The following is a 26,086-nucleotide window of genomic DNA, read 5'->3' on the forward strand; positions in this document are numbered from 1 at the left end:
ATTGCTGGAATATTGCTAAGTGCAGCGTCAAACAACAAACCAAAACCAAGGCCTACGTAGGTTTACCGAAATGCGATACCTGGAGATACAGAGGATGGTGAAATGTATGACAAGATATATTTCTAGGCGTACGCCAGCTATGCATACATATGATATTATTACATATCTGCCATTGTCAAGAGTAAATGGAGGATATAAAATAGGCCTCAGATATGCATTAAAACGAGACATTCGTGATTGTATAAACCACTTATAGAATTGTCTTTAAGAAGAAGAAGAGATATATTTCTGGTCCGAGATGTTTGAATTGTGTGAAGAATGTACCACTAGTGGATGTCAAATTGTAGTTTCTAAGTTATCTCCCTTTACCGGGAAGGCTTCCATTTTGTCAACCATGTGGAGCGAAGAAGCAGATGTAAGCGAATAATATTGTGATCATTCATTGTAATATTCTGATGATATGTTCAGAAATATTTTTTTCAGATTATCGAACTGTTATTACCTATTGTAGGTAAGAACCGTTGCTTAAAATCCGCGCAAACCGTAACGTCCGATACCCTGTCATCTCAACTGTCCAACATATTGTTCATTTTCCCATCTTTCGGAACACACTTCAGTTAGTTGTCTCGTCTTTTTAAGCATATTTCACAGACGAATCGCGTCTTTGACATATTCAATTTTTTGGTGTGGTCAAGTGTGATTTTTATATGGCTAAATATGCTAAAGGGAACTGATTCACGCATTTGTGTTGACTACGATTGTTTCAGTATTATAATAATAACGTCAGACCACCTTTCCTGTTAATGTTTTACTTAACAATAAATAATGATCAATCACATTTTCACAACATAGCATTGTGCAGAGTTACATTCCGTAGTTATGCCAGGATCTACTGACCCGTATCCGATCATTGATTCCAATCTTAGACTCGCCTCGCCATGCCGCGAGCCGTGATGGGGTCCTTACAGCCAAGTGGTTAAAGCGTTCGCTCGTCACGCCGAAGACCAGAGCTCTATTCCCGACATGGGTACAATGTGTGAAGCCCATTTCTGGTGTCCCCTGCCGTGATATTGTTATAATATTGCTAAAAGCGGCGTAAAACCAAACTCACTCACTCACTCAAAGCAATTGGGCTTCATTTTATTACCGCCTCGGTTCAAAATTTTGATTTGTACAAATGAAAACCCACAAAAAAGACCAATTCTTTCGCTTGTATTCCCTTTTGGACATAGATGCCAGGGCGCTCAGAAACAACAGCAGAGCTACAGATAAGCAGCGTATTTGCGTAAGATACCCCCCAAAAAATTTCAAAACTCAATTACTTCAACTAACTTGCGTACAGAAATGTATGCATTAAATGAAAAACTCAAATGTATAAAAACACCAAGTGTAAATACCCAATGAAGATTTTTCAGCATGTGTACAAAGGAGATAATTTACGAAACACAATTACGAACTAATTTACTCTCCGAATCAAGCCTACATATTTAGAACAGTTGTCATTGTTATATACATCTAAAACATTTTTTCATTTTCTTTAAATCTTAAAATGTTCACTCTTTTGTGGAAAAACCTAATAGAGTTATGAATAGATGAGTGAAAAAATATTGGTTACTCAATGAAAAATGTAATATCCCAATTAAAATAGAAACCCTAGAGTAAAAACTATTGCTCAAAAAGTTATCTGGAGCTCAGCAACAGGATGTAGGAAGTTTCCACAACGATTTAACGGCGCTGCTATACTTCTGATTTGGGGAACTTTTCGTTTTCAAAATGCAGAAATCAGATCTGCTGAAATCAGATATGCTGGTGAAACCTTTATGCTTTTCTCACTTGTACAAAGAATTTAAAAGCCTTGATGCTCATTAGAAAGTTCACCTGACACGACCTATGACGGTGCCCTCAGTTTTCAGTGGTATCGTATTGAAGTATCAGACATGATTTTAATGAAATCAATGTTCAATGAAAGTTTTAACCCTAAAGACCTAAATCAAAAGCTGCTTCTGCACTCCCCCGAAGGGGACATGAGCCAATTTAACTGGCCCAATGATCTGAGGAAATGTATATATATGGCTTAAAATGTCTTAAGTCAGCTAGGATGGAGGTATTTAATGTTAGTTTTCTTACAAAGTCAGAAATACTTAGCCAAATTGTTGGACACATCCTTTTAAATGATTGTATCCTTCAGATAAGTCGAATATGAATGCTTTGCTAACTGACCTAGGTTTTTGATAATCATGTTTAACTTTCAGTGCAAATTAATGAGAATAAACATGCTGTGGGGGGGATTACATTTTTTAAAAGAGGTCATCGATGTTGGAACCCAAGACTAAAGTCCTACGGTCTTGGTGTGTCACTGTAAACATTGTTCATCTTATATGACTGCTTCATTAATAAATGGTGAAGAGACCAATACCTTCTTCTTCTTTCAGTATTTTACTGCCATTAATCGTTAATGTGTGGACTTATGACTGTTGTCAACCTCCCTTGTTTTTATCTGTGTATAACTTATTTTCCCGGCATTTCAGGAAGGCCACGCCGAGGGTGTGATCGACAGTGCAGTAAGTTGTGGACAACCACAGCTCTGTCTCACAACCATTATATCATACTAGTGCCAATAATTGTCACCAACATGAACATGCTCAACTTCCCTTGATGTTACTGAAACTGCCTCTTACCTCTCCCATGTCTGGGTTACCTCCCTTCCTTCAATCCCGAAGTTCTTATGGAGCAGTCTTCAACACTTTGACCATATAAATAACTTAGTATTTTGCGTTTTGGAAAGTAAATGTTGATTGTGAATAGCCTCAGATCAGATTTTTGTTTTCTTAGTTATGTTCAACGATGTACATTCCTATCTCGTATACCTGCTATCCTTACATACAATTTTATGAATGTCGTCAGTAAGGGAACTTCCCAGAGTATACATTTTACTATAACTTTCTTAAAAATATCAGAGATACTTTTGATGGTCAATGTTCATACATCAAATCCAGTGATTGCAAAATTAATATTTGTACTGAAAAATGATAATTTTAAAGAAATATTACTTGACTTTGAAAGGCAGTGGCAGAAAGTGAAATGAATTACTATTTTAGACAAATGTTAGAAGTACCAATTACTGTGTTAACTTGGCTATTTGTCTGGATTTACCAAAGCCCATTTCATTTTAACCCTGTAAAGAATCAGTGCTGATAGGACCAAAGTAACATGTGCTTGTTGTCTTCAATTATTGGCATAATTATGACTTACTTGCTTGGCATTATGGGATTTCCTATTTGAGTGCATTTGGTATTGCTAGTATTCCTCATTGCCTCATGAAACATTGACCATGTGTTATAGAAAACATAGTGCTGTTTGCTGTGTGTATAGCATACAGAGTTTGTTGACCGATTTCCTGTTGCAGTTCATGGTTCTGTTGATAAAAAGTTGTGTTATCTTATCATGTTCACTGTTAAGAGTTAAAGCAAATGATTTTTTTTTAACTTCGAGTGTGCATTTCCCCCAAAATTAGAATTAAATTTGAAGAATTGGATTCACTTACCTGACAACTCTTTATTCATTATCAGAAGCACTAGTCCATGAACTTAATGCACAAACACTTAGAAAGTTGTTTTTGCCTGCATTCATCTTTTAAAAGTTTGTTTCATGACATTGCTTCTATTCATTAAAGGTTTTGAAGTTTGACATTTGTCATGGATGAGTTTCTTTACTAGTTGAACAGTACTTTTATTATATGTATATCATATGTTAAATCTAATGAGGGTGTGCCCATTAACATTCAGGGGTTTAACTTAACACAATTAAGAAAAGGTTGTGTAATCTAAAAAAATATGTGTTTCTCCTCATAAAATAGATTTCTTATTAGAAACACTAACAGTCCACAGTTGCCACATGAATGGTTTTCATATCAATTTCACTTAATGTTTGTCATAAAAGTGTAACAGAAACTTCCAAGATAAACAAAGAAATAAGTTGATTGAGTAATTGTAACCATGGTAACCACAATGCCCTGGGGGAAGGCGTATATCTACAGTTCATGCATGGTACACAGTTTGTTTGTCTTAGTAACATTCCTGGGTTAAGATCAACCCCTGAAAATAATTCTGTGTGTGAGAGGAATGAGAAATTGTTTATATGCCCAACATGTGTGTCATATTAAAGCCACTTACCCACGTACTGCTGTTGGATGACATATATAGACTGTTCAGTTATTCCCATTACCGCTGCATCCTTGTACTGGTAAGCGTTAATTGAACTTCCCGAGATATTTATCAAGACTGTCACAGTTCTATTCAAACACCTCTGTTAATGAACAGATCATGAGTTTCCTATGTGTGTGCTTTTAAATCAATTGACAATTGTTTTCATCATTTTAAGAATAATTTGAAATTTACCATTTTTTTCTGAAATGCATTTATATTTTTCTATTCTAAGCTGTAGAAGTGATAGTACATATAATTTATTGCAAATAATTACCCTTTAACACTATGTTTTGTTAATATGTGATTAAAGAATTATTGGTTGAGGAATTAAATCACGATAAATATTAAAGGTTTGAAAAATCTCATTAATTGAGCATATAGATACTTTTATTTGACTTGTATTGATTCTGTATGTGTCTTGGTTTGTTTGTACCTATGGGATATAGCATCTGTTTATTGGGATATAGCATCTGTTTATTGGGATATAGCATCTGTACTGTTCTGGGTGGTGGAGGAGATAGACCATCCTCGGTATCCTTTCAGGTTCTATTGGTTGGTTTGATTCAGTTAAAGGGAGGTAAGTATGACCTTACAGGAAGGTGTATGGTGTGATGGATTGCCCCTTGCTTGACCCTCACATATCCCCCCCAATACTGGACGTGCCAGGACATGCTAGGTTCAAATCTACATCTGGCAGAATGCAGCAGTAGCAGCTAATATAGTCATGGCAATACTCCAAATTGAAGCCTTAAACTTAAAAATAAAGTTCTGCTATCCATGTTACATGTGTGCTGATTTCCTGTTCTGCTTTAAAGTTCTTTTTAAAATTATGTAACTGCCAGCATTTGAATTCTTCTAGATATTCATAAGAAATTGGATTATATAAAACTAGTAATTATTTTCTTTATTTATGACAATTCTCACGCTAGTTGAGTATGGAATGCAACCGTTACACGGTAAAACCACGAACAAACAAAGGTCATACCCTGTCTTCGTCTTGCGTCAATCTGTGTTTATTTCCTGGTTGCAGTACGACCCCTACTCCTACAGCTACCCGGCTCCGGAGTATGAGCTGCATACAGGTAGGTCACCATGGAATCACTATGCCTTCATTTCTATTTCGAATCGACCCGTGAAGATTCGCAGTAGAATAGGTCTTCAGCAACCCATGCTTGCCGTAAAAGGTGACTATGCTTGTCGTAAAAGGCGACTAACGGTGTCAGGTGGTCATGCTCGCTGACTTGGTTGATGCATGTCATCGATCCCAATTGCGTGGATCGATGTTCATCATATTAATCACTGGATTGTCTGGTCCAGACTCGATTATTTACAGACCGCCGTCATATAGCTGGAGTATTGCTGAGTGCAGCATTAAGCAACAAACAAACAATAAAAACATTGTGTCGCTAGTCTGTAGTGTTGTACCCAAGTATCACTCCTTTTTGTGTGACAGGGGACCCACGCCAGGACCTGGAGTACGAGCGTCAGTACCAGCAGTCATACATCGTCCCCGAACTCATCAAGAACTTCCTTGTCCACTTCCAGAAGTGCATCAATGACTGCAACCTGTATGAGATACAGAACGCTTACGAGAGCGGGTGAGACCTCTATTGATATGAAGGAACTATAGTAGGCAGCATTGGGTAGTGACACTAGTCCTACAGTCACACACTATATTCATATTGGTTAAAGTTTTGGATTGGGAAGGTTTTCCTGTATATATCATCATAAGGACTAGTGGCTTGTATGATGCTTCTGCCTCTAGTGTGAATAAGGGTTACGAGGGGACTATTGAACTGTGCTGCAAGTGTCCGTGTATGTTCTACTGCTGTGAGTTTGAACCTGTGATTTGTCAACAGCCTTTGTCACTTTTGGCTTCCATCACAAATTTAGTCAGTAAAACAATTTTAACAATATTGAATTTTACCATTTTTTTCTGAAATGCATTTATATTTTTATATTTTAAGCTGTAGAAGTGATAGTACATATAATTTAGTGCAAATAGTTACCCTTTAACACTGTGTTTTGTTAATATGTGATTAAAGAATTATTGGTTGAAGAATTAAATCACGTTAAATATTAAAGGTCTTAGGCTTTTGAAAAATCTCTTTAATTGAGCATATAGATACTTTTATTTGACTTGTATTGATTCTGTATGTGTGTTGGTTTGTTTGTACCTATGGGATATAGCATCTGTTTATTGGGATATAGCATCTGTTTATTTGCATATAGCATCTGTACCGTGCTTTCTGTAATCCTGTGTAAAACAAGACTAAAGGGAAATACTGTTCAAAACAGCTTTATGCTCAACTTCACTCAAGTATTCATTCCTGTGTATAGTCTGGAAGGTAATTTAAGGTACCGACGTTTACTACAATATCTGAAAAACTATCGGACCTACTCCAGTCAAAGTTGGTATGAGATTATTAAACAGTCATACTTAACTGGATATTACATTTAAAGACAATTGGTGCATGAATAAAAAATCTGTCTATTTAGCTATCACTATATTTCATCAACAACCAGACCTGTTTATCACGGGTGGAACGAGCGTTCATTGAAACAGCCATCTGAGATACATAATGCTACCCCTGTGTCACAGGGCCATATGATACAGTTGAACCAATCAACTCAACTCGAAAGGGTGCACGGGAATCACACACGTTGAGACGCCCAACGCTAACACTGTATTCGTGTGTGTGTGTGTGATTCCCGTGCACCCTTTCGAGTTGAGTTGATTGGTTCAACTGTGTCATAGATTACCTTCCAGACTATAACTCGGCATGATGTTTTTACAACCCACCTAGGGTGTTTGATCTTTGTCTGGCACTAACTCCCCTCATCATTCAGATTCAACAAGCTAACGGACAGATTCTTCAAGAACTCCCCCTGGCCTGAGGCGGAGCACATTGCGCCTATTGTCAACAATGGTAAGGGCACTTAGCGTAGAAAATTAGGTTTTCATGTTATTTTATTGGAACAATAAAAAAAAATAGGTATTGTCAAGATACAGAATATCAACTGGATGATCTGCTTGTTAAGATGTTAAGATGGCAATATTAGTTTGTATCTGTCTGCATTGTTGTAAGGGATAAGCTGGGTTATGCATACAGCAAGATATGGTTAAGTTTAATGGTCAGTTAATGGTATCATGTATGTTTCGAAGTGCTGACATCTTTACGGAATGTGTATATATGTCTCATCCGAGTATAATCTGGCTCCGTGTTTCAGATCCGGTGTTTCTAATCCTGTACAAGGAGCTGTACTACCGGCATATCTACGCCAGGGTCACGGTGAGTACCTATCGGACTCGGGACAGTCCAGTTCCTGCTACTACTCCAGTCTGGGCCATAACCTTTACCAAACTTGGCTAAAAGTATGATTTAATGTAGATTTTAGTGTTATTCTTAGACTACTAGCTAACTTTTTACCTTCCCTGCATTACTCCTTCATGCATTTACTGTTGCTTTTTTACAAAATGACAAAGCTATGTGAGCACCGGCTAAAGAAAACGTTCCATCTAGTTGTGTGGCTAATCCCTTCACACAGCCGCCTACATGACCACATATCTTCACATTACTGCTGGTCAACCAGACTGACAAGCAGGGATCCGGAAAATTTAAAATCCCAATTGGACATTTGCATTTAGGCCACGCCCCCTTCAAATAGCGTATTTTAGTACGACTTTTCACACACATTACAAGTTTACGTATTCATAATATGATGAATTATGAATTGTTTCAATTTAAATTGTTTAATTCACCGGACAATTAATAACAAATAATATCATTTTAGATTTACATGGAAAACATACGTTTGTTTCTGTTATAATAACGATCTGGTAACTGAGTGAACGGTCTAATTAATATTCATGAGTTATATTCATGAGTCTGCTCAATTGTATGCGTTGTAACATTTGGATCGAGACTATTATCCCATATTTGGTTATCACGTGACCTCACGGGAATTTTTTTTTTTTAAACTAATGATTTTTTTTAAAAACAAGACAGATAATTTAATCACAAATACTAAAATATCGTTGATAGCAATAGTTACTTGAATACTTTTTTCATCTGTACTTAATTATTGACCATAAAAAAATTGGATATCGATCGTCCGAGAAAGCAAAATGGCGGTCAATCAAGATTCAATATACGACTAGCTACTGAAAACTATAAAATCTGCAAATCCTCATTGTATGTCAACCAAGTGAAAGTCGTTAGCCACGACTTACAAAATGATCGTCCAGACTTTGAGGGTTTGGCAGATCCGCTCGACTGATCTGCATCGGTCGACTGGCTGTCGTCACGCTTTCGCTTCTTGTCTGAGGTTACGTATCGTAGCATTGTGAGGATAATGAGATACATCGATGATGCAAGGTATTAATGTACAGTTGTAAACACCTTTCACTCAAATTAACAAGATGTTCTCAGTAATTAATCCTCGATTAATCAGTGTCAACTCTGTTTATTGCCTATTACAGTGATTGACCGATTGGACTATCATGTAGGTACGATGTATTTACAGCAATCAAAACAAACAAAGCTTGTCAGTGTAGTTAATCTTCATTGTGTTGCAACTGCAGACCGAAACTGCTCAGTCCTAACTGTTGATCATGTCCGGTCAAAATTTAAGAATGTCCGGACAATACTTTTTAAAATGTCCGGTAAGCAATATTTTAAAACGGACATTTGAGATTCCCAATCGGACATGTCCGGCGCATATGACGGTTTCCGGACCCCTGCTGACAAGTGCTGTGTAATAAAGTGTCCAGGTTTTTTTGACTGGCATCCTTTTTGATTGTTGCTTTATGCAGCATTTATTGTGAATTAGATGACTTCTTTCGCTTGTTTCATGGTTTTGCTGTCACATTAATATTTTGTATGGGATGGTGGCTACAAGTCACTGTAAAATCATGTGCTTTGTTGTTCATATGGTCACATTCTCTTTTCTTAGATCATTTGTTCTTTTTTGCAGCTTGATAATACTTTTATATTGTCTTAACTAAAGCTCCCCGTTTGGCAAAGTAGGTGTTTTCACTATTCTATTTCATGATTTTACCCTTTAACCTCCATGTTTTCTGGGTTCAAACTTACTTGTCTTTGTGTTTTGTACAACTTGTGATTATGGCTTCTGCTTAATTGCAGATTTATGCCAGCTTGTTATCTGTAGGTCTCTAGGAAGTGCCTTAGCCAGCAGGTTTCGATGACAATCGGGGGTTTCAGACCTCAAGAACACGCTCCCTCCCGAAACTCGTACCACGCTAGATGACTTGCCACACCTGTCCACGTCAGGCTGGACACCCTCACAGACGTCCATACCTAGGAGCACTGTCTTTCTAAGCCTCCCCAGACACTGATGTCCAGTCAGACGTTTACACCTCCCCGTGCTTCGATGACTTCACAGACACCTACAACCTTTGTGATGCCTGCGCTTGATCCTATGCCTTCAGCTCCTGCTCCTCCCTAGGCGCTGATGTCCTGTTGGATGTTTGCGCTTCCCTGGGTGCTGATGACTTCTCAGATGCCTCCAACCTCTGTGATGCCTGTGCTTGTCCAACCTCATACTACACCCATGGGGCTTGCGCCTCTGAGCTTCTTCGCCACGGCACCGCCTCAGGCGCCTGTGTCTGCTGCGCCTCCGGGTTTTGGTCTGTCAACGGCTCCATTCAGCTTTTGTTCATGCAGTCCATCTTCCATCAGTCTTGTGCGTCTCAGATGTTTCCTCCATCTCTACTGCCTACGCTTAGACCTACGCCTCCTCTGCTTCAGGCACCTTTAAAAAGAAGAAAGTGCCTGATGCACTTACTGTTTCTGTACCTCCTGCATTCATCAGTGGCCCATCTTCGTCTACGTCTGAAGGTTCTTTTGTACAACTAAGCTTCACTTGAGATGGGCACTCATCTAAGCTGTAACCAGATCTCTAACTGGATAGTTGACCATTTGGCCACCAGGTTAGATGCTGAAGGATCTGGACGAAGAATTTGCAATATTATCTTTATAGCCATCCATGCTTTGGAGATGGGGGCCACACCTGGAGAAAGGACCTCCATCGCATGACAGGGTTGTCTAAGCCAACACCTATCCAGATCCCAGACACATGATTAAATTTTATACAAGCGGAGGTCCATCATTCCCTCAAGACCGTGTCAGCTTTTGCCTTTTGGTAAGGGTGTTGGGAGAGTTCCTGCCGATTGTCCCTGTCTAATCGGTGTAAATTCAATGTTGGCTGAACTATACCATGCAGAGGGCGATAGTACTATTGCAGAATTTGACTCATGTGGCTTCTGGTAGTCATGATCTGTACCAAAACTTGGAAGATCACACATTCACTATCGATTAGACATTTGACAGAATTGTCATATGCTACCAGGTACCCACCTCTCGGCATCAAGGACAAGATGGCACACCTATCAGGGAGATCAATTTGCTCATACACCAGCCATCACACTTTCTACACAAAACTCGGGAACACCACTTGTCAGTCTACCACGCAGTTCACAGTGGAAAATGAGGGATTCTAGGTTACTGCGCAGGGTGATTTAAATGTTATGTGTCAAGAATTCTCTTACTGTAAATATAAGAATTTGCAATATTATCTTTATAGCCATCCATGCTTTGGAGATGGGGGCCACACCTGGAGAAAGGACCTCCATCGCATGACAGGGTTGTCTAAGCCAACACCTATCCAGATCCCAGACACATGATTAAATTTTATACAAGCGGAGGTCCATCATTCCCTCAAGACCGTGTCAGCTTTTGCCTTTTGGTAAGGGTGTTGGGAGAGTTCCTGCCGATTGTCCCTGTCTAATCGGTGTAAATTCAATGTTGGCTGAACTATACCATGCAGAGGGCGATAGTACTATTGCAGAATTTGACTCATGTGGCTTCTGGTAGTCATGATCTGTACCAAAACTTGGAAGATCACACATTCACTATCGATTAGACATTTGACAGAATTGTCATATGCTACCAGGTACCCACCTCTCGGCATCAAGGACAAGATGGCACACCTATCAGGGAGATCAATTTGCTCATACACCAGCCATCACACTTTCTACACAAAACTCGGGAACACCACTTGTCAGTCTACCACGCAGTTCACAGTGGAAAATGAGGGATTCTAGGTTACTGCGCAGGGTGATTTAAATGTTATGTGTCAAGAATTCTCTTACTGTAAATATACCCGACCGAAATTAGGTTATGTAGCCTTGCAGTGCATTTTTACAGATTGTTTTTCATGATCAGAAACCCTCCTGAAGTTGGCTTTTAAACTTTAGTCTTGTAGACAGCCTTAATCTAAATCTGCTACCGACCCTTCAACAGTCGCTTACACTTCACCAGTGGCTTCTAGGGCTGCTCAAGATGGCGCAGGATATGACGTTCAGAAGACACTTCCAGCAGCGCCCAATCCAACAGTTCTTGCATCCGTTCATGCATCCGTTCATGCATCCGTTCATGCATCCGTTCCTTCGGCCTACCGTCCCACCTCAAACCTCATCTCCTGTGGTGGATGGTGGAGTTGAATGTCATAGGTGGAGTCTCCTTGAAAGAACTAGTGCCAACCTCATGCCTGTTTGTCGACGTCTCTTTACAGATTTGGGGCGCACTCCTGATAAGGAGGTCTCTTTGCTACAAGCATTGATCGGTAAGTCAGTTTTAGACTTAAGCGTGCACTATTTTTGGGACTTCCTACATTCCTCCTACTCTATTCCTTCCTTTCGCAGGAATGTTCCCTGGTTTCCCGATCATTGCCAATAGATGCTGTGTTTCCAACTTTTCCAACTTATGAAGATCTGAATCAAAGCTTTCAAGATGAAAGTTAATCGTAACACAATATTTTTGTGGTTTCACGCATTCATCCTTCAGGCTTATGAGAACGCTGTTCTGGATCCTCCTACAGCAATCAACCCTCTCAAGATCCAGGCAGTTGCATCTACGATGGCTTTCCACAACATTTGATCCTATCCATCATGGAAGGATGTTTCTGGAGATTTGTCAGTCTTCGCCTTTACCTGAGGGGCATGGCATTGGAATACGTAGAAGGTGTCCACAGTTTTGGTCAAGCCCAGATGCCATTAACTTCTCCAGCTGTCCAGAACCGGCCTTTGACTCTCTGGTGCTTGCACCCCAGATAAGGAGGCTTACATGCTGCTCGCATTGTCTTGGTAGTGTTAGGCTATTTTCTACTACTGTTCTTTGTCTGGACTTGCTCATACTCTCGTTCTCCCACTAGTTGGAATGATCTCCTGGTTTCGAATCATCACAAAAGGCTGCTGTGTTGGTTGCCTGGACATTTGACGAGGTTTTCTGATGATGACATCTGAAGGTATGCCCACCTCCGTACCTTCTGATTCAAATGCATTAAGAAGTAATGCAGGATAAGTTAAAAATGTAAAATCGAAATATTTTTAACATATGTATACTTATACTACCTTACGAAATCAAAGGGCCCACCGATCGCAGAGCTGCCTCCCCACAATGTCTTTAGATGTTACAATCTAGCAGAAATGTGAAGATACATGAGATCATCACTTATGTGGGCACGTGGGAGCTGTGTCATGAGATGTGCCACACAACTAGTTGGAACAACTTCTTCAGCAGGACCTCACACAGCTTTGACTTTCTGTAAAAAATCAGCAGGAAATATATTACAGAGTAATGCTGGATGAGCACACAAATATGTAGATTTTCTCTGAACTAGTGGCGAAAGTCGCAGACTGCTACTCAAGGGTTCTCATGTTGTATCTTTGTGGGTTATCTGTCATGCTGAAGATCTTGGTTTGCCTTGTGTGAAGCCCATTATTTATTGGAGAACAGGGGGCAGAACAGGTGCCCTGTCCCGGCAGGCCAATAGATGTATGATTAGTTGTTATAGTAACTAGTGGCGAAAGTCCCAGACTGCTACTCAAATGTTGTAGCTTTGTGGTTTACCTGTCATGCTGAAGATCTGGGTTTTCCCTGATGACTGCCTTGTGTGAAGTCCATTATTTATTGAATTCTAGGGGCAGGACAGGTGTAGAATAGATGTATGATTAATGGTCACAGAAAAGATAAGCAATGTTTGATGTTCCGAGTCATGAGTGATGGGTTTTTTTCAGAGTGGTCCTACATTGGAGCAGAGGTTTGAGTCTTACTACAACTACTGCAACCTTTTCAACTTTATTCTCAGTAAGTCAAAATTGTTTTATTCCATGTTCTGGCCATTCACATGTGTTACAGCTTGCTTTCGAAAACATATTCTGGGACAGATTTCATTAATTGCAGGCCACCTTGATATGCTACTCAAAAGAAGTTAAAGAACAACCAATTTTTTAAGTTCTTTTGAGCAGCATACTGTGATATTATGATTGGCGTAAAACAAATTTTCTCAACTGTAAGTGAGAGATGGTTTGTGATGTAGTGATTGACTAATGGCGCTATTTGCCTCTACCAGATGCAGAGGGACCTGTGCACATTGAGCTGCCGAACCAGTGGCTGTGGGACATCATCGATGAGTTCATCTACCAGGTAGGTGGTGCTCTAGGGAGTGGAATGATGACAAGAGTTATCTCCCTTGGACAGGCAATGCATTGCATCAACAGGTTAACACATGTGATGATAAGGTTCAGTGTAAATGAAGACAGATTTGACTTAAGAATTTCAACTTCTCCGTTCTTCCCTGCAATATTTGGGTACTGGTGTTAGTACCTTTGATACATCTTTAAAGAAGTGGAATGATGACAAGAGTTATCTGCCTTGGTCATGTGGTCTAATGCATCACACGACTAACACATTTGTATTGTATATCTGGGATATTGTTGAGTTTGGAGTAAACCAACAGACGGACAAAGCAAACTTGTACTGTATAGCCATATGACTGAATCATAATATTTTCCAGATCTTTTGGACACATTTTATGTGTTTCATTACAGTTTCAGTCATTCAGCATCTACCGCTGTAAGCTGAACAAGAAGCCTGACGAGGAGATTGACTGCCTGCGTACAAACCCCAAGGTAAAATACATGTATGGCTAGCATCTTAGGTGTGTTGCAGCTATTAAATGTCAAGAGATCCCAAGGGTATTCCAGGCAGAGGAAGTAGCCATAAACATGCTACTAGACTAGGAAGGGTTAGAATAAGTCCCGAGCAAGCCATGCTGGTCGTAAATGGACGACTAAATGGAAAGGGTGGTAAAGTTTTGCGACTTGGTTGATAGTGTGTCGACTTCGTTGATAGCTTGTCCTCATACCCTGACTGAGCTGATCATGGTTCACAGTATCAATTGCTGGATTGTCTGGCCCAGACATGACTATTTACAGGCCATGGTCTTATGGCTGGAATATATTTTGTTGGCGTTTAACAGCAAACAAAACATGCTGCAAGTGCCAACTGCACTGTGGATTGTCTTGCTTGCATGCGTAAGCATTGTTACTGATATGGATCATTGCTCATGCTATCGGCCACTGTTCTACCTGGCCCAGATTACAAGCCACGGGAATGATGCTGATAACTGTGAAAAAAAAATTCACTTGCTAGATCTGGGCTAGAATTGGGTTTCAGATACCTATGCTTGCTGTGAGAGGCGACTATGCTTGTCGAAGGAGGTGACTAACAGGATCTTATGGTTCAGGCTCGCTGACTTGGTTGATGCATGTCATCCCAATTGCGTAGATACCATCATTTAAGGACCATGAAGATACGGGTTGGAATTGGTTTTAAGCAACCATGCTTTTCATAAGAGACGAATAAACAACTCGCTGACTCGGTTGATGCATGTCATCGTATCCCAATTGTGGGTGATTGATGCTCATGATTTCAATAACTGGATTGTCTGGTCGAGACTCGATTACGGTATTTACAGACTGCCATCATAGAGCTGGAATATTGCTGAGTACAGCGTTAAACAAACAAACAAAACTAACATTTCACTTGCTCACTCAAATTTCAAGCATGTGCAGCAATGTAATTGTTTCATGTAGGCGGACATGCACCATGCATAGAACCAGAGTACAGGAATGTTATGTGTTTTTGAACCCTCGTGATATACCAGTTTTGTTGAAACGTTTGTATAGGGGTGTAGAAGTGTCATGTATATTGTTTGCCGAATGTACTCTATACTGTCTGTGTGGCAGATCTGGAACGTACACAGCGTCCTGAACGTCCTGCACTCCCTTGTTGAGAAGTCCAACATCAACCGACAGTTGGAGGTCTACATCAGCGGAGGTAAACAGTCAGATTGATGTGGCTTTAGTAACCTAATTAATAGCTTCATCCCCACCTGCTTCAATACCAAACACCCGCATACAAACAAACATTATCTCTGTCCCTTGCTTTCTTGATGGTGAGGTACACCATTTACGCCATACCACAAAACAGGCTTCATGCACAGATGTCCACAGTTTCATAGACTTGTATGTGTAAAACAACTGCTTCCTGTCACATTTTTGCGAATTTGGATAATAATCTAACAATGAGTTAACTGCGCCCTCTGGAACGAAATATTTAAGAGTTTGAAATACAAGGATATTTACCTTTGAAGATATTTCAATAACCATAATGATAAAATGCTTTCATTACAAAGTGGATATTATTTGATGACTCATTTTCTCTGTAAACTGGGCTCTGTCTCTCCATAGCCAGTTACTTAAATAGAAGCAAATAGCTTCTCTTACTCACTTGTGTTATAATGTAAATATTTCGTAATGAGAATGGAAACAAATACAATTGGTTCATAATTGATGTAAGACCACCAGTAAACACTGATGCCTTGCTCACACACAGTGAGAGGTGGGGGGGGGGGGGGGGGGTGGCATTTGATTGTTGTGAATCCTTAATTCAGTCTGAACCGCCTCCATGGTCTTGTGGTAGAACATCTGCACGGAGAGCGGAAGGTCCCAGGTTCGATCGTCTTACCAAAAATATGTTTACATATAGTACTTGTTACCCTGCCTGGTGCTCGGCATTATGGGGCTAAACGAAAGACTGGACGGCTCGAAGTCAGTATACTGTGTGGTATATCATGTTAAACTGGCATGGTATCTCGGTGGGCTAGCACTATAAAATAACCATCCTAGTACAAGCAGCCACACACACCACATGCCACACGCCACACCACATACAAACACGTTATCTTTGCTTTTGACCACCGCTTCCCCAAAATGCTGTCATGCGATGTTCAAAGTTATGTCTGGCAAAGGTATCACATCACTGTTTTCACATGACAAAGTTATATAACGTCAATTAGATGTGTGTCATTTCATAGAATATACCACTGTCTACTTGCCCTTATTGTCATACAATTGGGACATTTCATGTCAGTCTTTATGTCACTGCTAGTTATTACGGACACAATGTTTGTTCAGGTGATGCTGAGAGTGTGGCTGGTGAGTTTGGCCAGCACTCACTGTACAAGATGCTGGGCTACTTCAGCCTGATCGGCCTGCTGAGACTGCACTCCTTGCTGGGGGACTACTACCAGGCCCTCAAGGTCCTGGAGAACATTGACTTCAACAAGAAGGTGAGTCAGCTCATTCACACACAGAGAGCCCTGTGTCGGTGTGACTCAAGAGGTTTTGTTCTGTTGCAAGCTGTTCATTCTGCAGATAAAGGGTGAAGCTAAGGGATTGTGTTAATCTGTCCAAAGAAACTGAAGTTGTGTAGTACTCTGGTTCATATTTAGCCTCTGAATAAAAAACAAATGCCTCAATACCTGAGTAATATGATTTGCCTTGACCTGTTTCTGATACCTTCACTTTTCAAGCTAATGGCTCACTTTAATCAATCTGCAGTTCTGAAATAGTTCTTACTTGCCAAAAGTAACCTACAGTCAAACGCTGTGTCAAAGTTGAAGAGACCTACGTGAATACTTTGAGTTTACAGAGTTTAGACACTACTGAAAAATTATGAATAAAGAAGGAATAAGCAGGGACCAAGCTTTTACTTTGAGACAACCAGGTGCAATAGTTGAGCGAGGCAGACTATCATGAATACCATTTTTTAATGTCTCTTGGTATGATGAGGCCAGGGGATCGAACAACAGATTTTCTGTTCTCCAGGCAGAGACTCTATCCACTACAGGGGCCTAGTGGTTAAAGGGTTCACTCATCACACCGAAGACCTGGTTTCGATTTCCTCACATGGGTACAATATGTGAAGCCAATGGTGTCCCGTGTCGTGATATTGCTGGAATATTGCTAAAAGCAGTGAAAAACAATACTCACTCACTCACTATCCACTACACCAGGGAGAACCTGTTTAAGAAATGTTTGTTCTGTGTCTAGAACCTGTACTCCAGAGTGCCAGCCTGTCAGATCACCACCTTCTACTACGTGGGCTTCGCCTACATGATGATGCGGCGCTACCAGGATGCCATCCGAACCTTCTCCAACATCCTGCTGTACATCCAGCGCACCAAGTCCATGTTCCAGAACAGGGCGTCCTTGTATGACCAGGTGAGAGGGGAGACAACCCACTAACTCATGGAAACGGATATATGCGGAAAGATGTAGACACTAGTCATGAATATTGTGTGTAGATAGTAGCTGGAATAACTTGTTTTAAAAAACAAGAAGCTTGTTTGTTAAATCATTAATTTGACATTTGTGTGTTTGATAGAAATGGATTTGATTGTGATAAGAAGTTGAACAAGAAGTAATTAACACTCATCCTCCATCCATGTTAAAGCTGGGTGAGGAAAACATTCCTAAGTGTAACACTGTGCCTGCATTATCATTATTTGGCCAAATGCTGAAAGTATGAGTTGTTTTCCCTGAGACTGTTATGCAAGTACAACTGACGTGTTGGCAGATCTCCAAGCAGAATGAGAAGATGTACACACTGCTGGCCATCTGCCTGGTGCTCCACCCCATGAGGATTGACGAGAGTGTCCACTCCCAGCTCCGGGAGAAGTTCGCAGACAAGATGCTCCGTCTGCAGAAAGGGTGGGTTTGTGGACTAAAATGCAAGGGAAAAGAATTAGTAGAGCCACAAGGCTCTGTGTCTCACCTAAATTATGAAGAAATAATGGGGGGCATATTTAAAGTTGGATTGGAAGTCTGTGTGCATTGTTTAGAGAAACCATAACCAGGGTCATACATAGTTTCAGCGAAAATGTAAAACTTAACAATGGACAGATAATGTGCCACATCATAAGCTCTAGACTTTCAGTCAGGTGAGCTAAAACCTGTTTTACCCAGCCGAGCAATCGGTTTATTTGTGTCCCTGAAAGTTGTATTGGGTCTGTACCTAGTAATTACAAATACTCCTCCAAACATGTGTTTTGAAACCTTGTTTGCCTGCCCACTGTTTAAGTGCATGTTTTTTTTAAACATAAGTACATAAGTATTTGGGTTTTGTTCCTTTTCATTAGATTTCATCTTTAGGGGGTTAATCAGGTGAATAGGACTTATTTATTGTTTCATCTTCATAGTTTCTGACAATGAGTTTATACAATTGAATCATTGTAATGATTATGTATCCAGACGTTATCCCGTGCCCAGCTACAATCTTGCACTGTAGATATCAACACTCCCCATCATTTAAGTACTGCCAAGATCCGGGTTAGAATTGGTCTTCAGAAACCAATGGTCAGGGTCGGGTGGTCAGGCTCGCTGACTTGGTTGATGCATGTCATCGATGCTCATGATGTCAATAACAGCATTGTCTGGTCCAGGCTTGATTATTTACAGACCACTGTCATATAGCTGAACTATTGCTGAGTGCGGCGTTAAACAACAAACAAACATCATTTAAGACTTAGGTAAAAACATGTGGAGTGAACCTGTGTCCTGTTGTCGACGGTTGTCAGTGACTTGGTTTATGTCATCTTAACAAATAGGGAAATTCCTCCTAATATCTCTCTGGTTTGTCTTGCCCTAGCTTGTTTATTACAGGCTCCTGGACTATGGCTGTGGTGTTAAACGAGCAAAATAATTTGTGAGACTCTGTTGTCACAGGAGCCATTCATAGCTGCTGTCTATCTATTAGTACTAGGGGCGGTCAGGTAGCCTAGTGGTTAAAGCGTTTGCTCGTCACGCCAAAGACCGACATGGGTACAATGTGTGAAGCCCATATCTGGTGTCTCCCGCCGTGATATTGCTGGAATATTGCTAAAAGCGGCGTAAAACCATACTCACTCACTCACTCTATTAGTACTATTCTTCATCTAGACATGAGTTGATTGGTAATCTGCTTGCAAGTAACAGGAACTGTACTTTTTTGCAGTGATGTGGCCGAGTTTGAACAATCCTTCTCCTTTGCTTGCCCCAAGTTCCTGTCCCCAGTGCCACCTAACTACGATGGCGGGGGCAGCAACTACCACAAGGTGAGTACAAGGTCAAATACAAGGATTGTGGTACAATTGTCAATTTGTTGTAGAGACCCGAGCAGGTCCTAGTACCAAATCCTTGCTTGCCTGTTTATTTACGGGCAGCAGTAATATAAGTAAGCCTGACAGTCCTAGATTGTCTATTTTACCGACGGACAGTCAGTTTTAAAAAGTTGCACACCCGATGGTCAGGGGTTAAAGTTGCTAAGTTGGCTATCCACCAGTTCATTTTATTTTCTGAGAACTTACATTTAACAGTACTATTCTTACGTTTACCCTTTTCTTACTTTTGTTCGTTAGCCTAGAAAGTTCTGGACTGGCAACATTTTATCTGGCAGGGTAACTTTGCAATGTTGCCAGTCCGGTTGTCTTGACTGAAACTTTGGGGAATTTTATACTCTGAAGTACTGTCTTAAACAATAATAATACTTTGATTAATGTGAAAAATGACTAGAGTCAGTCTGTCTCCTACAGATGGGGAATCCGAGGTAGAACTGCTCCCTTGCTTGTCACTGTTGTAGTGAGTCATTGTTGTTTTATGCCTCGGTAGGCAATGATGTAAATTATAGAGTCTCTGGACCAGAGAAATCAGTGGATGACACAGCCTGGGCAATTTCCCTTCAGTCATGCTACAATGACACACCATTAGTCAGTTCTCACATTGTAACCACTTTATCTTGGTTTGACTAATCTCCTACATGTATGAGGCACTTTGGATCAATTCTTCCCCTGAATCCCTGGCTGCTTGTTATGACAAGAACATTAACATGTGGTGGACTGGTTTGAACCTGGTACACATGTGACCACCATGGAAGACAGATATCATTTTCACCTGTCAGAAGAGTCAGTGTTCCTTCTATCAACCATTAACTTAGACTGCAGGTTACACATCGAGCCCATGTGATATTGTTTTCGACAGTGATGTCAATATAATAAGATAATGTTTGGATAATGTTTGGATTTTGTTCGGATTTTGTTCAAACTGACTTGCTGAAAGATTATGACAAGCTGTTCTGAAGTACATGCTGTGTTGTTGCTGCAGGAGCCGTTCCAGCTGCAGTTGACGGTGTTCCAGGAGGAGGTTCGGCAGCAGATCCTTGTGCCCACCATCAGGAGGTAAGAGCCTTCCTAAACATTGAGGGGGCACAGGTATTTATCTTAGGCGATGCAATTCACTGTGATAAGTTCTGTCCCTCAGGCCTACCAGAAACCGGAGTATCGTGGGTTTAAATGTCAGCTGTATGCCCATTTCATTGGTTTCTATGAAGTGGTCAATGTTTAAGACCTGCATTCATTTGAGCTTTCCTCCATCAACATAAAATGGAATGTTGACACCCTTAATGGTCTTCAAATCGAGCCAACACGCCATGTTCTGACTGAAATACTGTTCGAAGCTGTGTTTAAACCAAGGTCATTCACACTGAACAGTTGAGCAGAACCATACTGTACTGTTCCAGATTCTGATTGATGTCTAGATATTGTTTCTATGTAATAGAATGGTAAGAATAGAGTAATAACTACCTGATAGATTGATATCAATCATCAAATTTGAGTTTGTATAGAAACAGAATTGGTTTAAATAACTTGCTAGATCTGCCAATTGGCCCAAGCCTATTCCCCTTTACCACCCTATGAATGACACTGTAGTGTTATAACTTAACAAATAATTGCATGTTGAGCCCTTTAATAGTCTTCCCCTAATTGTTTTTCAGTTACCTGAAACTTTACACGACTCTGCCCATCTCAAAGCTAGCGGTCTTCATGGATATGGTGAGTTGAGATGTAGTTAGACTGTTGCCTCTCTCAATCATGAGGGGTACAGGTGGCCCAGTTGTCTGAGGTGCAGTAATTCGCTGTGAAGAGTTGTGTCCTTTGGGCACACCGGAAGCCGCCGGATTGAATCCCACCTCACCCTGATTATGTTTCTAGGTTTGTCAGCACCATGTGGGTTTCATGTCAGTTGTAAACGTCTAAGACCTGCATGAGGGCTCTCCTCCCACACTTTGATATAACTGAATACTGTTTAAATCTGTGTTATGGAGTATGTGACTTCAAGGTAGTAATCTCAGACCATTGGTGTCAAATGTGTAGATACCAAACAAATAAATTACTGGACACCCTTGTGATATCCTTAGTATCACAATCTGTAAATTTGGCCTTAATCATTGTTCAATATTGTATTTCAGTCAGAGGAGCAGCTGAGGACTCATCTCATGTGTTTCAAGGTATGTGATTCCCAGAACAGAATATTCCATGACAGGCTGCGATATAACTGAAACAAATCTACATGAAGATTAAGTTAACTAAGCCACACATGAAAAACAGTATGAAACTCTGATCACTCTTTTTTCCCCTATGGGAGAAGTGTTTGCCCAGGGTTAGCCTTCTTCTGTGTACAAATGCATGGTCAGATAACCGATTTAATGTCCTTGTGTTGTTTAAAATGCTGCGATATGAGTTGCCAGATCTGGACATACATTTACACATTTGCTACTTTTGATTCTATCAGGATAAATACCCTGGCCCCATTCACCATCAAAGCTTTATTTTAAACTGTATTCAAAAGACACTCCATTAAAAATATTACACTCATGAGTGAGAGAATTCCTCTGCTAAGTTGGTGATTAGAGAGGGAATGGCGACTTCACTTCAGAAACAAAACTTTGATGGTAAATGGGTCTTCATCTTATTTGAATGGAGAAATAATAATCTGGCAGATCGAGGACGACTCACGACATGCATACATGGACACACTGCCGGTCACCATATGCTGGGGACACGGGTGGCCCAGTCATCTAAGATGCCCAAGTTTGTTGTGCAGAGTAGCATCCCTTGGGTGTGCTGGAAACCTATAATCATGGGTTTAAATCCTGCTTCACCCTGATAATGTTTTTGAGTGTCAGCACCATACCCATGCTGGTGAGTTTCACCAAGTGGTAAACATCTTAACATCTGCCTGTCATCAGGCTTTCCTTCCACCAAACTGAAATACAGCAAACTCACTGGCTGACTCCATGTTGCAGCACAAGATGAAGAACCTGGTGTGGACGAAAGGCACAAGTGGGCTCGAGGGAGAATTCCAGTCGGCTTCAGAAGTGGACTTCTACATTGATAGGGTATGTCATCATTTTCGGCTCAGTTTGGGACTGTACACTGATTGCAAGGTTACTATCATTTCAGGTAAAATTGTAGACAAATCTTTGGTACCAAGATATGTCCTTGAAGTTATTCGTATGTGTTCCCAAGAATAATTACAGCAGAGATACCAACCATGATGATACTGGTATAATAGCTATGATTTGGAGCCTAAACTTAAGCTATAAAATATCATTGGGAGCAAATTGTCAATGCACCTGTGACATGAAGCACTCTACAACAAGACTTATCTGACCAATGAGAGCCATGCTTTCAATTCACAGTACTAAGTGATACAAGGTTGGCTGGCTGGCTTGTTGTTTAAGGCTGCACTCAGCAATATTCCAGCTATATGGTGGCGGCCTGTAAATAATTTAGTCTGGACCAGATAATCCAGTGATTAATACAAGGTCACTGATTGTTTTTTATGTTAAATAACAGTCAAGTCATTTTATCCCTTGATCTTTGCGGGTGCTGACTGGGAGCGAATCGCTTGTACACCAATGTTACTAAAGAACCCCACATTATTTTTCTGAAAAACAGCGGTTTAGTTTTTCGTGATGAATAATATTATGAATGAATGTCACTTTGAGGTGTATCACTTAATTACCTCTAGGCCTGATGAAAATGTCAAAATGAAACAAGTATAAGAGATCCTCAAAGATGACGATCATGGTCAAAGATGACGATCATGGACCATTATAAACTTCACTCTTAAAGGGCAAGTTCACACGGAAATGAACCTATTTTTCTTGTACTTTTTCCACATTAAAAGTGTTAACCTAGAAGTGTCATAGACAAAAATATAAAAATATCACAATTAATTAACATATTTTTCCCATTAAAACGATTTATATTTTTCACATTTACCAAGTGTTCTATTTCCACAACAAAAACACCATGGCTTATGCCCCTTGCAATATGATGTCATTGGTGCCAATTGATAAACATTATGACGTCATTATGCTTTGTTAGAGCCGCTTCACATGGTGTAGGTCCAGGTGTGTGATTCTAGCGTCTCAGATGCCAGCCAGCATAGTGTTATGCTGAGTCACCACTGAGCCGGAGTGTGTCGTAGGCCAAGTTGTTTTACCGCAAACTGGTACTTGATATCTTTTGCGTTGAGAATAGACAGGGACCCAGTTGAATTGGCACCAATTACGTCATAATGTAAGGGGGATAACTCAGGCCTGTTTAGCTCGAAAAACGAAGGCCTCATAACGGCATATCATTTTCACACTATTGTGAGCTTCCTACTTTCACTGTGAAAATGAGTGTAAATTTTCAAACACAGATACTAATTAATTCTAAAATTGCGTTTTGTTTAGAAAAAGAAAGAAAGTGATTTTTGCGTGTAAACTTCCCCTTTAATCTTCAATTCGGGTTGGCATCTCTTTGTACAGGTTTCCACACCCACCAGGTTTCACTGTTTACATGAGTTGTACCTGAATGAAACACAAACTGTGACATTTTCTATTGGATAACCGTACAGGTTTCCACACTCACCAGGTTTCACTGTTTACATGAGTTGTACCTGAATGAAACACAAACTGTGACATTTTCTATTGGATAACCATACAGTTTGGTTTGATGTCAAAACAAAACAAAAACAAATGTAAATTTTAAATGTGTACTGCAGTTATATGCGGGTGGTGCATATTTCAGGAGATGATTCATGTCGCCGACACGAAGGTTGCTAGAAGATATGGAGACTTCTTCATCAGACAGATTCATAAGTTCGAGGAGGTAAGCATCAGAAGCATAATTAAGTTGAAATGCATGATATTATTTAGCTGAATATGAAATGACTTGTATTCAACCAATTCATGTTCAAACTTAAATGGACCCGTGAAGATCCGGGGTAGAATTGGTCTTCAGCAACCTATGCTTGCCATAAAAGGTGACTATGCTTGTCGTAAGAAGCGACTAACAGGATCGGGTGCTCAGGCTCGCTGACTTGGTTGAAGCATGTCATCATATCATATCATGCTCATGATATCAATCACTGTATTGTCTCGTTGAGACTCAATTATTTACAGACCGTCATCATATGGCTGGAATATTGCTGAGTGCGGCGTAAAACAACAAACCAACCAAATCAAACTTAAATGGTCAATTCTTGATTTGATTGTTGTTATACATGATGCTTTGCTTGAGGTTTTATGACTTTACATTTTACCCTTTCAGATTTCACGGACACTTAAACCTTCACAGCCGTAACGGAACAGTGTTTTGCAGCAATTAGCAACCCAAATTCTGGATATTTAAGATGTATTTAAAATAATGGTATCTGATTTATTCAACTTCAAATATAATACCTTGAAAGCATGGTCTTGTATCTTGTGGTTTTAAAGTGTACAAGCATGTATTAAAACATGACATAAGAATTTAGGCTGAAACCAACATCACAAATTCTGAAAATTTATCTGAAATGTATTCGAAATAATGGTACTGGATCCATTGAACTTGAAATATCATACTTTCAAATTATGGTCTTGTATCTTTCAGTTTCATTGTGTACTAGTATGTTAATAATCACACGACATAAGAATTAAAATAAACTGACAAAGAAATGTTGCTGTACCATTTTTTTCCATGGATCTTTGTTTTTCTCGGTTGATTAAAAAGTGAGTGTTTAGTTTTAAGTAGCAGTCAGCAATGTGCCAGCTATCTAAATAATCGGGTCTGGATCAGTCAAACAAGTGACTTAGGCATCACCAATGATCCAGACCCAATGATCCAGACCACTCCTTGGTCTATTAGACTGAGCGTTTGCCCGGGAACAAGGACTGGTCGGCTCGGAGTCATAGTGTCAACCAAGCGCTTTCCATATATCTAGAACTCATAGATTTCACGGACACTTAAACCTTTACAACAGCCTTAATGGTAAAGAGTGTTTTGCAGCAATTAAAACTCAAATTCTGGATAATTAAGATGTTTCAAATAATGGTATCTGACTCATTCAACTTGAAATATCATACCTTGAAAACATTGTCATCTTCTTGATAACTAAAATTGATTCTTGAACATTTAGTTCGGCAATATAAAATAATGCAGTGCCACTACACACCTAGAAATCAAGTGTCTACCAGCAAACTTTCTAAGAAACTTTGAATTTTTTTTATGGGGTTACTATAAGGGGGGTAAAGTTTGTTCATGACATCGGTCTTGGGAGTTTAAAAAAGTTTCCCGGTTGCCAAACCATCTTTGAACATTCCTTCTTCAAAACTTGGAAGGCTAGCTAGGTGGGAATAATAACTTTGTTAATTACATTTTTACATGACCTTGACACAGGGCAATTATTAAAGGTGATTAAGATTGATGTATCATCAATCATTGAATGGTTTCCTGAATTGAGCACCAGGATGCTGTTGTGCAAAGCAAACTTGGCGCTAAGGTAATCGTAACTCCCATACCTTTGCATAGACTTACAACAGTCG

General features: G+C 40.0%; 1 protein-coding gene across 2 annotated transcripts; it reads left to right on the plus strand.

The window, feature by feature from the left end:
- The first annotated feature begins 364 nt into the window (after positions 1–364).
- LOC124150864 (eukaryotic translation initiation factor 3 subunit L-like) lies at positions 365–25,232 on the plus strand. Of its 2 annotated transcripts, XM_046523021.2 has the most exons (20): positions 365–415; positions 2,529–2,561; positions 5,236–5,287; positions 5,659–5,803; positions 7,056–7,135; positions 7,437–7,498; positions 13,306–13,375; positions 13,641–13,714; positions 14,119–14,199; positions 15,319–15,409; positions 16,549–16,703; positions 17,467–17,637; positions 17,993–18,126; positions 19,409–19,508; positions 20,554–20,627; positions 21,224–21,281; positions 21,698–21,736; positions 22,535–22,627; positions 24,312–24,392; positions 24,834–25,232. In XM_046523021.2, exons 1-20 carry the CDS (start codon positions 395–397, stop codon positions 24,864–24,866), a joined length of 1,647 nt encoding a protein of 548 aa, XP_046378977.1. In that variant the 5' UTR covers positions 365–394; the 3' UTR covers positions 24,867–25,232. The 2 variants fall into 2 exon arrangements, with proteins under 2 accessions (XP_046378977.1, XP_046378978.1); XM_046523022.2 differs by lacking the exon at positions 2,529–2,561.
- Positions 25,233–26,086: the final 854 nt, after the last annotated feature.

This window comes from Haliotis rufescens, unplaced genomic scaffold (genome assembly GCF_023055435.1).
Source record: "Haliotis rufescens isolate VD_foot unplaced genomic scaffold, xgHalRufe1.0.p SCAF_11, whole genome shotgun sequence".
NCBI lineage: Eukaryota > Metazoa > Mollusca > Gastropoda > Lepetellida > Haliotidae > Haliotis > Haliotis rufescens.

Bases quoted from the DNA above. Each gene is read 5' to 3' on its own strand.
- LOC124150864 (XM_046523021.2), top strand. From the start codon at position 395: ATGTGGAGCGAAGAAGCAGAT. The intron at 5,288-5,658 runs GTAGGTCACCAT...TTTGTGTGACAG, and splicing joins GGAGTATGAGCTGCATACAG to GGGACCCACGCCAGGACCTG. The intron at 7,136-7,436 runs GTAAGGGCACTT...TCCGTGTTTCAG, and splicing joins TGCGCCTATTGTCAACAATG to ATCCGGTGTTTCTAATCCTG.